The following is a 16,467-nucleotide window of genomic DNA, read 5'->3' on the forward strand; positions in this document are numbered from 1 at the left end:
TATGAGAGAAGAGAAAGAAACAAAACATAACAATTTATACTGGTTCAATTCAAGATGAATCTACATCCAGTCTTATCCTAAGTAACTCACTTAGGAGGATTCCACTAACACAGATAGGATCCAAGAATTACAAGCACACCTATATAATTCTAGACCCTAAATCCCAAGAACTTGATTTGCCAATCAAGAACTCCCCCTAGGGGCAATGCATCCACGCAATTGCACCTAGGCCTACACTTCACACACTGAAGCACTATAATCAGAAATACAATAAACAGAATCAAGAAACAAATACACCTATGTTGTGCAGATTTGACAATATGCTCCTTGATTCAAGCAAGACCCATCATGGTAGAATCAACTCTCAATCTTCTTGGATTTGCACTTGAATGATCTTCCAGAATGTTCAATGACTCTTAGAAGGCTCTCTCTCAGAAGGAAAACTGTGTGATTTTCAATTTTCTCCAGACCCCAAAACAAATTTTAAAACCAGCTTTTATACAGAGTTTTCTGTTGTTGTTTAATTGATTAACAGTTTACCTAATCGATTTTCGTGAGCATATTTTCACTTCCTTAGTGCCATACTCACAACTAATCTATTAGTTAAACAGCTAGCCATTCATGTTTGCACCAGCAAGAGTGTAATGGTCCAATGTAGCTCAAAGCAGGCCTAACATACAACTGATAAAGATAAACTACTAGCCTAATACATGACCTAACTAGACCAAGTCTATGTTCTACCCTAATCCAGCAGACATCATCAAAACCATGCTTCATTCATAGGTGAATTAACTCCCCCTACCAACATACTCTTTATATTTTTTTTGCATGGTCTACATTTTGTAATTTTTTGATCATTTACTATTTATATTTTGTTTACATCGTCTGTAACATCCCGTTTAATATATAAACTTAATTAAATGAAATATCACATACAATATAATATAAAGAGCAATGCCATGGAGTTTAAGCGTCAAGCATTACAATTATCCATGAATATACTAGAAGAAAAACTAGGCACACCAAGATGTTATGAACAGAATTAAAAGGTTCAACAAATGTCCAAAAACTTGCTCGTAAGCAAGGGATTACAAAACAATAAAAACTCTTCAAACATGGGCTCAATAGTGAGCCTAACACCAATCCCTGCCCAACTAAGCTGCAACATTTCCTCCGTCACTACGATCACCAGGAGTTTTCATATCTACTCACACCAAGGGATTTGGTGATCATTGCAAAAAGGAAAACCACACAAGAAGACAAACACAAGCAAGAAGGGTAAGCTAGAGTAAAAAGGTTTTATCATACAATTAAGCATACAATTTAAAAGTCAAGAACATATAAAATCAATCAAGCATGTGATAGTAAACAACAAGACTCTGAGACCCAATTTATCCAGATACATATAATCCGTTAGATTCACTGGATGCTTGCACTTGTGGTGGCCTCTACTGCTTTGCAAAGCCATTGCCAATGGGTTTCACCCTATCACGCACAAGGTTAGCCTTCAAACATCTAAGGTCATTATCCTACCAAAGACTAGGGCCTCCTGCTACTCTCACCACTTGAGTCAGTCCGCTCTACGTGAGACTAACTGACTCTTTAGAGTTTCAGGATGCAATCCTTACTTGAATCCTTACCTAATTATATACACTAAGACACCACCACAAAACCTTACTAAGAGGTTCGTAAAATTACGTCCATCACATAAGGCACCACCATGAGATCTCACCAAGAGGTTCATGAAATTACGTCCATCACATACGACACCACCATGAGGTCTCACCAAGAGGTTCATGAAATTACGTCCAACCCATACCATAGCCATGTCTCACCAACCAACCATAGATTTATCATGTATACCAATCTCATGCCAATAAACAACCAACAACCCAATCATGTTTCATACGCATATTCATACCAAACTCATCAATTTCAGCCCATAAATCATTTAATACATGCATATTCACACACTTCATGCTTAAAATAGGGTAATCCAGTCAATCATGTGACCATCAACCAAAAATAGAGAAGAAAACAACACTTAAGCACGTTCCTGCACAGTTCTCGCTCAGGTTGGAAGCACTCGCTCAGGCGAGAGAGGTTCTCACGCTCAGGCGGGCTCCTTTCGCATGGGCGAGAGCTCGAGTAGTGGAACAACGAGGTTTTCACATTTTCTCGCTTAGGCGAGACCTCCTCGCTTAAGCGAGATGAATTCTCGCTCAAAATGGGAGCTCGTCGCCTGAGCGACAATGCGAGCTAAAACCTGTGAGGGTTTTTGGTACTCTCGCTTAGGTGAGACTTGCTCGCTTGGGTGAGAATATCAGGTTTCTCCATTGTTCGCGCATACAAGCCAAGAAAAATAGTACAAGGTCACATCCAGTTCAATCTCATGCAAGCATAACGTCAATCAAGCATTTTAATAATGAAACAGAAGTCAAACAACAACATATTTCAAAAATGCGAAAAACCCTAACTTCCCTTACTTGGAAAACGCTAGCAAAACTGCACAAACACTCGAAAAGAGCACTACTAAACGTGGCAGCTTGCGGAACTAGAAAAACAACCAAGGAGAACGAAACTAAGATTCCAGCTGAGTTCCAAGTGGAAAATAGAGTTTCCAAACAGAATGGGAAACATAAAAGGAATAAGGGTCTAAAGTTCTACTTACTCGGGAGTAGAGTTCAATTACCTAACGGAGGAACTAGCTCAAACCCTAGCAAAGCTCTGAAAAGAGAGAAGAAGGAGGTTGAGTAAGGGGCTGTTTGTAAAGTGAATGCAGAATGAAGGGAAACAAGTGGCTCTAAGGGGTCTTGAGTATCCTATGGGCCGACCTTAGGTCCAACAGATAAGGCTAGACCCTTAAACATTAAGGACAGAAAAAAGTGGGCCTTACATCGTCTAACATTTGTATTTTCTTCAAAGAATATATTATTTACATTTATATGCACGGTCTATCATTATTTGTAGTTTTATATCGCCTACCATTCTCATTTTTTGTATCATCTAATTTTTTATATTTATTAGGTCTACTCAACAATTTTTATATTGTTCATCATTTTTATTATAAGGTAATCTACTATTATATTTTCCTACATTCTCTACTCAATAAATTATTTAAAATTAAATTTATTTCTTAATTTTAATTAACTCATTCTTAATATATTATTTAAAATAATTATATACAATATATTTTGTTAAAAAAATATAAAATAACTTAAATACATTTTTATGATAAAAATAATTAAAAAATAATTATTTAATTTTATAAAATAAAATATTTCTATTAAATTTAATTATCCTTTTATAATTTTAAATTAATTTAATAAATATATTCTAATTTTAAACTTTTAAAATTCCGTGTGCGTGCGTTGCACGGGTATAAATGCTAGTAAAGCATTCAATTCTAATAGCCCAAAACATGTAATTATACATAAAATTACTTATTTTAGTCAAAAATAATATAACGAAAATCTTATTTTCTTTAAAATTGTATTTACTTTTGCTGGTTTTAAAATGCTGTTTCAAACACCTATTCTTCTCTTCCATTTTAAGTCACTTTGAACTTGGTATTTCTATAAATACATTGGAAATGTCGTTATTAGTTACCATTCAGTTTTGTCTAACAATAGTACATTTGATTCAATTTACTTTAAACATGTTAAATCGATGACTAGTTGTAGATTTTGTACGTATTTTTATTCTCTCTCGTCGAAGTATAAGAATTTGAGAAATAAGTAAATTTTTCATATTTTAATTCAGTTGATTGAGAATTTAACGGCATTGGTTTAACTTGAATTCTCCCTTTGTAAAAGCAAAGAAGATTTTACTAAAACTTCTTTAATAATATTTTTACAAAATATTTGAACTTTTATCCAACACAACTAACGTTATTTTTTCTTTATGACAGAATGTGATATTTACTTTAAAGTTTGTAGTTCATGGTGTATGATATTGCTGGTAATATCACCAACGCAATTGTCCCATATATTCCGAGGTAATCATCAACATCACCTTTATATGTTAAATGTTGAATTAAATTTATAAACTTAAATTTGTATAATTTAATTAAACTTGATTTGAAATACTATTTTTTGATTAGAAATTGGATTTTTTTTTGTATGTACGAATTAATGGAAGAAGAGGTTACGATAAACTTTTGAGTTGCATGTGATTGTGTTGTTTTAGTACAAGTGAAGAGTCATAAGAACGATGACTATCAATAATTTAGGTCTTTAACATTCTATAATGCTTTCATAAAAAATTATTGAAGTAATCAATACGTAAACTTTACAAGGACTTTATAAGGAGAAGATGCATAGAGTATTGGAAGTCCCACATCGATTAGAAATAAGATAATTTCATAATATATGAGTGAGGTATAAAACTCATTTTACAAGTTGGTTTTGTGGGTTTAAGTTAGGCTTAAATCCCACTTCTACCATATTACCAAAGCCATTGTTTAAAAAAAGTCTATCCTATTAAGATTTAGCATGAAGACATGAAGTTATTATATGAGTTCATTCCAATTTTCAGGAAGTATTAAATTTAATTTTTTTTAAAGGGTTCTATTATTATTATTATTATTGCAAACAATTATTACAAATTAAGTATATACAAGTCACTCTTAGTTAATCATTCTTAATCTCTCATTATCGTCAAGAATTCTAAGTTTTTCTTTTTCGTTTTTGATTATAGGCTTAAATACCTTTTTGGTCCTCATTTTCGTAGTGTTTGTTGCGGATGATCCTCATTTTCATAGTGTTTGTTGCAGATGGTCCTCATTTTTACCGAATGTTTAAAATGGTTCTCATTTTCGCAATTCGTGTTTAATTTGGTCTTTTTCTGTGACACCGTTTAAATCAGTAACGAAACACTGTACAAGTGACACTGTTTGTATTACGTTGCATTAGGGTGTGTTGCGTGTACTATACAGGTGTGATAATTAGATATTTGGGGATAAATAGGTGAGCTAGGATTTTGGTAAGGAATGTTTGGGCAGTTGGTGAGTTTTGACAATCTTGTTCCTCCATTCCCAATCTTCTTCTCCATGCAATCCCATTATATAGGTATGTCACAATCCCAATCTTCTTCTTTTACCTCTGGTTGTAATCGTTGGAGGCAACCATGTTGTAGCAGTTCGTGCAATGTTGGTGGTTCAACGAGAAATGGATTAACTCCGATTTGTAGCTGCAAAAAGATGACAACTTTGAGGATGGCAAGAACTCCAAAGAATATTGGTAGAAAATTTTGGGGTTGTCCCAATTACAGGGTGAGATTAAGTGTACAATCTCTTTTCATTTTTGTGTTAATAATAAATTGGTTTTAGTTTTTGGTTTATTGATTTACAGAGTGGTGGTTCCAATAATGTGGGCTGCAACTTTTTCAATTGGTGGTGTGAAGAAGATGTTATGAAAGGGATGTCATCATCATGACATAAATGAGGCAGATTAATGATTTGGAGAAGTCATTGAAGGTTGCTGAGAAGAGGCTGCAATTAGTAATAAGGTTCACTTGTGTTGTTATTGTAATGGGGACCATTATCAACACCGACAATCGACAAACAAACCAACTAAAATAATATCCCACCGAACCCCACCTACATACACAAACTACACAAAATCATGGAAGTAATTTAGAAACCATGCAGAACATCACAACAATCCAAGCACAAACAAACCCCAAAATACAATTACGAAAACCCTAACCCACGAGCAAACACAACTCAGAAAACCCTAAACCCACTTACCTTGTTGATGATGATTAACTGGAAAATTGAAATGAATCGAACAAATGGAAAGTATTAGTTGCTTCCTCTGCAAATCTGAGCTCAAGAAAGTCGAAGATGAAGAAATCACCTCCAACAATGAAGAAAGCGACTGCAATCGAACTCAAGCCCTAATTGCACCGTTCAAAATACCTAATTACAAAATTTCCCCCAAATTGAAAAGTTAACGTTAATTACCACACCTGTACAGTACACGTAACACACTCCAATGCAATGTAATACAAATAATGCCACCTGTACAGTGGTTCGTTACTCATTTAAACGGCGTCACAAAAAAGGATCAAATAAAACACGAATTGCGAAAATGAGAACCATTTTAAACATTCGGTCAAAATGAGGACCATCCGTAACAAACACTACGAAAATGAGAAATGTTGCAGAAAATGTGAGCCACATAATTTCAATGCATAAACAATTTTTGGAAGTCTTTTGGTTGAGATCCTTTAAAACATATAAATTGGAAGAAACTTGTTAATATTGAAAGGATTAGTTGATGGTTTCTTTTACTAATCCTTGTCTCAAACCTCTCACGAGAAAAATAACAAGAAATATGGTATGTTCCTATATTTTTGTACATGTTTTAACTCGATGTTTTTGTGTATTTTGGTGCATAACTTACTATAAAAATAATTGTACCTATACTTTCACATAAAATTTCTTACACATAATTAAATGGTAATATATAGGTAATTTAATCAAGTTTTTTTTCTAGTGGGGTGTAAATGAATGTGGAGTACACGCTAATTGTTATATTCAAGAATTTATTTGTCTTAATAACCAACAATATCCCATGCTTATTTTGATTATCTTTTCGTTTTTTATTTATGGATTGAAGCATACAAATGCATAGCATATGCATGCTATATGAAGTATTGGTTCAATTCTCTCATTCACTATTTATACCCATATATTCTACAATTTCATTAATGGTGTGTTTGGATGGAGTATTTTGATGAAGTAATTATTTTTTTTAAGAATTTAGATTTTTTTGTAATGAAATGTTTTGTTTGGATAGAGAAATTAAAAAGCATTTAAAATGCAAGCATTTTTTGGAAGTATTTCAATTAGTTAAATTAGTAGAAATTCAAATATCCTCAAAATAGGTGGAATTTGAAATTCTTCTCACTCAACCTCACACTCTAGACTCTCAGACGACGAGCCAAACAAGTCGGGTGCGCTTGACGACCTAGACAAACTGAGCTGGCCCGACGATACAAACGGGTCGAGCGGGTCCGAAGACCCAAACGTACTAGGTAGGCCCGACAATAGAAATGGGTCGAACGGGCCCGACAACACAAACAAGTCGGCCAGGCTCGACGACACAAACGGGTAAGGCAGGCCCGATTACCCAAATGGCCAAACGGGCTCGATGACCCAAACGAATCTGGCAGGCTTGACGACCAAGACGGATCAGACGACCAAGATATATCGGGCAGGCCTGATGACCCTAAAAGGTCGGGTTGGCCCGACAACCCACAAAGGCTAGGTGGGCAGGACGACCTAGAAGCGTCACACGAGCTCGAAGACCTAGACATGTTAGGTAGACCCAACGACTCGTACAGGCCCGATCAGCCAGACAACCCAGACAGGCCCGACCGGCCTGACAACTCAAACGAGCCTGATCGACCCACTAACCCATTGACCGACTCAAAGACCTAGATAGGCCTATCGGCTCGACCAACTACACGGGCCTAACGACCTTGATAGCCTCGACCGACTTGACGACCTATATGGGTTCAAATGATCGGATGACCTAGGCAAGCCCGATTGCCTAACGACCTAAACGGGCTCGATGAGCTAGACAACTTAGACGAGCCTAACTATCCTGATGACCTGGACGGTACTGATCGACCCAACAACTCAAACTGGTCGAGTGGGCCTATTGAGACAAACAGGCCCAACAACCTAGATGGGTTTGGCGGGCCCAACAACCTAGATGGGTCTGGCGGGCCCAACAACCTAGTGAGGCCAAGTCTTACCAATGACTTGGACATATCAGGTTGGACTGGATAATCGAGTCGGCTTTGCCCATCTGGGTCGTGGAGATCGTTTCCAATTTTATCATGAATTCAAAACATTATTAAGCCTAAAATAAATAGGGTTAAAATAAAATTTTATCTCACAAGAAATTCAATTGTTTGATCCAAACAAGAAATTTAATTGTAAGGTATTTTAATTTCTTTGTCCAAACAAGTTATTTAGAAAATGAAGGAAATTTGAATACAAGCAATTCAAATACAATACATTTCAATTTCTCAACATTATTGAAATGTTTTATGCAAATATAAGGTAAAGTTTTTATTAACTTGAGTATTAAAGAATTTTCAACATATAGATCTTTCCTCGACCTCCATCAACAACTTAACAATAAACCATTAGAGCTATCAACTCTACTCTAATGTGTGTGTGTGATAATGACATATTTTGCAAGTACATGATAACTAGCTGTATCACATACTTCTTTTGATTATCTTTCCAACTTTTATTCAATGGTTCAAAAGCCTATAAATACAATTTCATTCACAAGGAGTATTCACTCAATTATCTCATTCATTATTATACTCATACATGCTCTACAATATCTTTAAAATTCTTAATGACTTAAATTGGATAATCTTCTTTAAGTAAATCTCTCCTCAACCTTCACCAAAAACTCGACAATCAACCATCTTAGCTAATAACCTGACTATTGAAAATCTATTTTAATATTGAAAGCATTACGTCCAAATTCGGAGAGAACATCATATTTGTAGAAATTTTCTTAATTTGCATTTATATTTTCTTACAATCAAAATCTGAATGAATATATTATAAAAAAATCATATTTACTCTAAAGCACATTATTGCATAAGTCACCATTTAATAAATATATACATATTTCATAAATATAAAAAACATATATGATAAAGCTTATTAATATATATATCATCGTGATATTTTTTTATTAAAAAATGTATTATTATTATTATTATTATAATATTATTCTTATTATTATTATATCAAAAATAGAATCACTAAAAATCGTTTAGTACAAAAAGAAAACAATTGTCATATTTGTATGTATACAAAGTTTTGCAATTTGTATTTACAACTATAGAAAATTTTGAAGAGATTTAATTGTGTGGATCATAGCTATATGGAAAAAGTCAAAACAACAACTAGAAATAGTACGAAGACACAAACTCGTGTACGTGTTGGTTAATAGACATGTTAGATTACAATTAATTCTCTATTTTAAGAACCATGATAATTATAACCATTACCAAAATAGAAATGACAAATATAAGAAAAAAAAAATGTGGTTGATGCAACATATATAACTCAACATTCCGATCTCTAAACACACACAATTACATCCAAATTTTCTTATACAAATTGAAAAGAAAATTATGAAGATCGTGATTCTCTTTAGCATAATTGTTGCTTGTGGTTTTGTTGAAAATGTTGTTTCAGACAACAATCAATTTCCTTATAGAACCATCATAAATTTTGGTGACTCTTTAAGTGATACAGGAAATTCTGCAACTAAGGAACCATTTGCTGCTAATAGTCCTTATGGTTCCACATATTTTAAACATCCTGCAGGGCGTCTGTCAGATGGAAGATTGATAATAGATTTTATAGGTATTTATACTCTCTTTTCTCTTCAAAATATGACTTCAATAAAAGTCATACACAATATATTTTACTACCAATCACACACATTCTTATTAACTTATGATCATTTTCATTTTAGTCAAAGCATATGGGTTACCAGTGTTGCCAGCCTATCTAAATTTAACTAAAGGGCAACATGTTAAGCAAGGAGTAAATTTTGCATATTCTGGTTCAACTGCAAACAATAAAAGCTTTTTTGATCAAAGAGGACTCGATGTACCCTTAGCTGCTTATTCATTGACTACTCAATTTGAGTGGTTTCAAAAGCTTAAGCCTTCCCTTTGTACAGGCAAAGAAGGTTTCATCATATCTCCTCTTTTCATAATGTTTCAACAACATTTTTGTTTTTTGTTTCTCCATATAATTACTCACAATGTTATTCCCTTTTATCACAGATTGTGCCACTTTCTTTAAAAACGCATTGGTTCTAGTTGGTGAGATTGGTGGGAATGACATTAATGCAATCATCCCACACAAAAATCTTACAGAAATTCGGGAGTTTGTTCCACATATTGTTCAAGAAATTTCCACTATGATTTCTGTATGTTGTATCAAATTTATCTTAAATTAATTACAATAGTTTAATTAAACTTCATTTGAAATGTGATTGATTAGAGTAACTTGACTTCGGTTTCTATTTCTGTTTTGCAGAAACTAATTGAAGAAGGAGCGGTTCAACTAGTGGTTCCAGGGAACTTTCCAATTGGGTGCAATAGTTATGTTTTGAATGAGGTGAATAGTAATAAAACAGAAGATTATGACGAATTTGGGTGTTTGAGAAATTACAATGCTGCCATCAAGTACTTTAATGACCAACTAAAAACAGCCATAGACGATTTGAGACACAAGAACACGCATGTTAACATAACATATTTTAATTATTATAGTGCAGCTAGACGCTTATATGAAACCCCAGAACAATATGGTAAGTTGTGCTTTGATTTTTCTTTTCTTTAGATGATTAATAAATAGTTTTACAAGGTTGTTGCTATAACTTTGCTATTAATTTATGTAATGCAGGCTTTAAGGGTAAACCTGACACCTTCAAAGTATGTTGTGGAAAGGGTGGAAGATACAATCTTAAAGAATTTTGTGGATTTGGTGATTCAGTAATTTGTGAAGAACCTTCCAAACACATAAGTTGGGATGGATTTCATATGACTGAAGCAGGTTATAGAGCAGTAGCTCAAGGACTTCTCGAGGGCCCTTATGCTACTCCTGCTCTCAAAACTCCTCCATTCAAGATTCCAAAGGAATGAAGATAGCACAAAGCAAACATTAATGAAGATAGCATTTGATTCTATCTTTAGTATGCATATAATAAGTCACACATAGAAAATATGGTAGAACATTACTATTGTATTATACAATAAAAGTCCTATGATATGATGGACATGTTTATTTTCACTAGAGAAATAAACGGTTGTTTTCTTAAACTCCCATCTTAAATTACTTTGTTTTTTCTTTTAAAGTCACGTACAATGGCTACTTATTAAAATCTGACTATGTCATCAACGTACTACGAATTAAAACTTGATTACTTCCTTTACCGTTTTCATTACATCATAGTTTCATTTTAGAGATTAAGAGTGACTGATCTTCATTTGTATAGCGATTATTATCATAAAAATAATTGACTACTTCTAATAATTACAATAAATAATAATTTTGATGGTTACTATAATTTGGAAATAGTCATGAACATTTCTTTTATATATATATATATATATATATATATATATATATATATATATATATATATAAAACCATCTGGACCTGTAATGACTTCGATCATTTTGGCCTATTGTGGCTTATATTATCTTGGCATGTTGCAACATTGATTAAGAGAACTAAGTGTATTATGAGCATTATTAAGCAGATTAATCATGGTACTTATTTGTATGGTCCAAACCCAACTAGGTAAGGGCCCATAAACCTAGTATAAATAGTACAACTTGTGAGGTAAATGATTTACACATTCATTGTTATTTGATGTACTCAATTGACTCTTGACCTACTATATAACTAGCTTAAAAAATTTATCTAGATTACAAGACTTCAATAACTAAACTCTAAAGTATTTTACTATAACTCTTGAATCAAATCATTCTTTAACTCTTTGATAAATGTCCAATATGCACTAGTGCAGAATTCCCATTTTACCTCGCCTTATATGCCTCGGTTGGCCAGGAACCGAAGCATATAATGGCGCGGTGGCATTTTTGCAATTAGAGCCAAGTTTTAGGCCTCGGTTCTCCAAATACCCGAAGCCAAAGAGGGGTATAGGCCGCGGTTCGCTCAAAACCGGTGCCAAAGAGGGGTTTAGGCCTCGATCCAGTAGGACTCGAAGCCAAAAAGTGGCTGGAAGTCAGGGTATAGGCCTCGGTCCAAGGAGACCCGGTGCCAAAAGGGGTCAATGGCTTCGGTTCTTCTAACAACCGAAGCCATAGGGTTTATTTAGGGTTTGAAAATTGCGAACCCTTCTTCCTCCCCGTGCCAGCCTCTGCAACTCTCTCTCTCTCTCCGCTGCACCCACTGCCACCACACCCTCCGGCCATCGTTCACCATCTTTGGCCACCTGCGACCACCTCCGGCCAGTGCAACCACCACGCGCGAGCCCCCTCCATTTCGCGTCTCTCTCTGTCGCTCTCTCTCTCGCGCGGTCTCTCTCGTGTGCGCGCTCTCCCTCCACTTCACCCACTGCCACCACACCCTCCGGCCATCGTCGACCACCTCCAGCCACCTGCGACTACTTCTCAATTTTTTTTCGGCAATTGTAGTACTGCCATTCCTCCAAGGTAAGTTTCTAACTCGTTTTTGTTTCATTTTCCATTTTGTATATATTATTTTTGAATTTCGATTATTGCAAGTATTGATTTTCATTGGAATTGAAATTGTTTGGATTGTTTGTATATACTATGAGTTAGCCTTAGTTTCCCGTTTGAGATTCAATACGAAAATTATGTATTGTTCCCAAATTTTCATTTTGACGAAACTACTTATTTTTTAATTAGATAAAAGGGGATACAATACTAATAATTTAAATGTATTGAATCTTGAATTGTCCAATTGGACAGTTTAAGAAGATAAATCACTTTTTAATAGTTTATTAGTGCATATATATTTTAAAATACATATCTTAAAATTCATGAATATTTGTCAATTGTGTTTTGTATTGATCTTCAGGTGCATATTTGATTGTGGTTTATAATCACTTTCATTTCGTGTATCCTGAAGGCCAATGCGAAATGCTAACATTTTTGGGAGAGATCTTGACATCCCACTTTACTTGCATTCCCAAGATGTCTTGGAGCTTGCACGGGGACAAGAGGAACTGAATATTACCATTATTCAGTTATGGATGATGTAAGTCTTTCAATCATTATATATAGTTATATGATATATTTTTCTATTTACTTATATCAAATCAATTTTATGTTTAGGTATTTGTCTGGTGTCACTGAAACTATGGGACTGAATGATGTATATGGGTTTGTAGACCCCCAACTCACTTATGAAGGCAACAAGTTTGATGACATTCAATCATATGTCACTGGATGCTTTCAACGCGGAAAAGAAATTTATTTTGTCCCTTATATTGCTGTGTAAGTCATTTTTGTTAACTTATGAATATAATCTATCATTTTAATGCATAACAATAAATTTATTTTTTTCTCAGACATCATTGGCAATTACTTGTGGTTTCCCTAAGGGAGAACCTTGTTGTGTGGTTTTGCTCTTTGCACCGCCCTCCCCCCAACCATCTTAGACAAGTAATAGATTGGTAAAAAACCTAATCTCAATCTTATGAAAATGATATGTTATATAAAAGTATCTTAACTTATTCCCTTTATCATAGTTCAATTATTGGACATAACATGTTGTCAGGGAGATCAACGTCTAAGGCAAAATGTCTTGCATGGTGTTCCCTCCAGGTTTGATATTTCTATCCATATATTTATAATTGTTTGATTTGATTTTCTTCATTAATTGATTTTAATGTTGTTGATATAATGTAGTGTAATAGACAAACCAGCTCATATGAGTGCAATTACTATATAATGCAATGGATGACAACAATTGTGCGTGCTCGTATTACAACTAATTGGGACACGGTAATATATTTTTAAATTAAAACAATTACTTTGCAATATTCTAAAGTTTGGTATACTAACTTAATGTCTTATTTTGCAGACATTCAAGAGTCCTTTGCCAATTCCCGCGAAGTTCATAAATTTTGGTAAGATAGCATGTGTAAAATTCATAATTCAAATGTACAATAGTATTGATTAGGACATATATATTTCGATTGTGTACATTTCAATTATCTTTTAAATGTTTTTGGATTATGGATGTTTGAGAAAATATTCTGTTATGGTTGTTGTTATGACTTTGGCAAGTGTACCAAGTCGCGCAAGTAGTAACCGGTAAGACCGGAATATCGTTTCCCAAGAGACTCGTGTATACTAATTAATTGCGTAATTAGTGACTAATTTAAACTAATGAATAAATCCATATTTTGAGTTTCAACGTATGAAGTTAAACTTTGCATAAATAATTAAAATTGAACTTTGGAAGTTAAAGGCACTTAGTGAATGGAAAAGATTAGAAATGATATGACTTGATATTGCCGGGGTTAGAATTCACCAACTATGCTCTCATGCAACTACAATTTAACATCCTCTTCATTAATATGCTAATGCCAACCCACAATATTACTCAAACCCTAATTCCTTAATGAATTAAGCCTAAATTTCCTTATTAAAAGTCAATTCCTTGAACTCTTAATAAGCAAATTTGCTTTATGCACAAAGGTTTTAATGCAACCAATGGGTCAAGTCCCATTCCTAGGTACAAGCTCCATTGAGTTTTCTTATTTCAAATCTAGGTTTCAAAAGATATTTCCACACCCAATGAACCAAAAATCATGCAAGAGATGGCTAAATCAATGCAAGCTTTAAGTGAAGAAATAAGAAGACTAGCAATTAATGAAAGAGTCATATATAAAATCAAAACATTTGCATTTACACAAGAGTTTCATGGCTACATCTAACCTCAACAAAAATGGGTTTAGCTCTCCATTGCCATGGAGAGCTCAAGCTTAAAAATGGAAGAAAAGGGAGAGAAAGAGATACAAGGAGGAAGATGGAGCTGTTCCCACGAGCCCTAGCACTCCTCCAAGCTCTCCAAGTGTGTTCTTCGTGCCTCCAAAATACCAAAGATGAGTTTCCCTCCGCGAAAACAGAAGAAAAAGGGTCACTTGACACATCAGCGAAAACAGGCGCCTGGCGGAAGGGTCTCACCGCCAGGCGCAAGCCACCAAACAGGGGGCAAGTCTTCCTGCTACCGCCCGGCGGTGACCAAGTGCCGCCAGGCAGTGACTAACAGTAGCGCCTGTCTGGCGCTTTGCTGACGCGTAGCTGGCGGTCTGTTCCGCCTGGCGCTGGCTTTGCGTCGCCAGGCGCTTCCTGTTGAAATTTTTCTTCTCTCTTTGCTATTCCGGGTCACTCATTAGTCTGGATTTTTGGAACAAAGCTTCCCATCTACAAAAAGGACACAAAAATGGGGATTAGTGGTATATTTAGATTAATGTAACCCACAATGTATTTATTTACAAAAGTAAGGTAAAATTGAGGATTAAGTAGGTTAAATGCTTTGGAAGAGATGATTTTGCTAATGAAATATAGCTTGGATAATGGTAAAAATTAACATTATCAACTCCCCCAAACTTAAAACCTTGCTTGTCCTCAAGCAAAAAGGTAACTTGGCCTAGATGAACACAATTGCAATGATCTAGCAAATCAAGAAAACATATGTCAATTGTGCCTGCTCTTATTTGAAAGATTGTGTAGCACATGTGTTTCATTAGCAAGGCAAACTAAAGCTATGGTGTTCACAAAACAAAAATATCACAAGTGCATGCAAGAGTTTATAAGGGATCAACAATCATGGCAAAATGTTTCCTTGATCAATGGGAACCACTTCTCACAAGAACAAGTGTTTCACTCAAGCCCACTAGTGTATGGATATAAACAACATTCTCTCTACCATCACAATGTCACACAATTTAACTTTGCTTTTTGTTCAAAATGTCTAAGACTTTCACAAGCATGCTATCATCACAAGGTCTTTTATGGCTTGTATCGTGGCTAGGCTAAGAAGGAAATTTGGTTTTTCAGGATAACAAAAGTACCTTGAGCTAAGAGAGCAACTAATCAAATCATGAAAGTATTTTTCTCCCTTCTCTATTGAACCAATGAAACCAATTCCCAACTTGCTTGCACCAATTTTCTTTTCTTTTCTTTTTTTTTGAATTGAACCAAAAACTTTACAAATTTTCCCATGCTCCCTTGTATTAGCAATAATTCCCCCAAACTTGAACCATACTCATGACTAACAATCATTTGCTCTCTCAAGCTCAAAGTAAGGTAGTCAATATCTTCACTATGCTCAAGGTTCAAGGAATGACACATATTATCTTTAAGGCTCAAAGAAGACTCAAAGGATTTGCACAAGAAATCAACTTAAAAAGGATTGGCTCAATTATGTAAAGAAAAAGAAAGATGGCCTTGATCACCTGTAGCATGCAAGTAAATGAATAGCAAATGAACTCAAGCAAAGTCAATTATGAGTCCACAGTGATAGCATTCACACAAATCAACTCTGGGGCAAAACCTCTCACAGGGTATTTGGGTTCCACAATTCTCAACATATGCCAAAATCATTGATCACAATTAAACTCAAGCATCACTATATCAAAATGAGAACAACCACAAGCTCATGCTCACAAGCCAATTCAACATCATTTCATAACAAGCACAAAAGATGATCATGAAAAGTAGTAATTCAATGCAAAAGATTAGTTCACCACAACCAAGTTACAAAGTTCTACACTATGCTAAAAAATTCAATACTATCAAAAGAAAGTTAAGACTGAAAACTAAAAGCATAAAATAAATCAGGACTATCAACAAAACAAGTCCTACAAAAAGTGAATCATTCTCTCCAAGTGCTCAAGCGTC

At 34.7% G+C, this 16,467-nt stretch overlaps 1 protein-coding gene across 1 annotated transcript; it reads left to right on the forward strand.

Moving 5' to 3' along the window:
• The first annotated feature begins 9,141 nt into the window (after positions 1-9,141).
• LOC114164704 (GDSL esterase/lipase At5g45910-like) lies at positions 9,142-10,881 on the forward strand. Its single transcript, XM_028049449.2, has 5 exons — positions 9,142-9,412; positions 9,525-9,743; positions 9,841-9,986; positions 10,097-10,370; positions 10,466-10,881. The coding sequence occupies exons 1-5, from the start codon at positions 9,178-9,180 to the stop codon at positions 10,702-10,704; spliced, it is 1,113 nt and encodes a 370-aa protein (XP_027905250.1). The 5' UTR covers positions 9,142-9,177; the 3' UTR covers positions 10,705-10,881.
• Positions 10,882-16,467: the final 5,586 nt, after the last annotated feature.

The sequence above is a fragment of the Vigna unguiculata genome, chromosome 9 (genome assembly GCF_037176805.1).
Source record: "Vigna unguiculata cultivar grain cowpea cultivar isolate G323 ecotype 2 chromosome 9, ASM3717680v1, whole genome shotgun sequence".
NCBI lineage: Eukaryota > Viridiplantae > Streptophyta > Magnoliopsida > Fabales > Fabaceae > Vigna > Vigna unguiculata.

What these genes read in the sequence shown, in the direction of transcription:
- LOC114164704 (XM_028049449.2), top strand. Translation starts at nt 9,178, where the DNA reads ATGAAGATCGTGATTCTCTTTAGCATAATTGTTGCTTGTGGTTTTGTT. An exon ending in AAATTTCCACTATGATTTCT is followed by an intron (nt 9,987 to 10,096) that starts GTATGTTGTATC and finishes TCTGTTTTGCAG; the next exon opens with AAACTAATTGAAGAAGGAGC. An exon ending in TGAAACCCCAGAACAATATG is followed by an intron (nt 10,371 to 10,465) that starts GTAAGTTGTGCT and finishes TATGTAATGCAG; the next exon opens with GCTTTAAGGGTAAACCTGAC.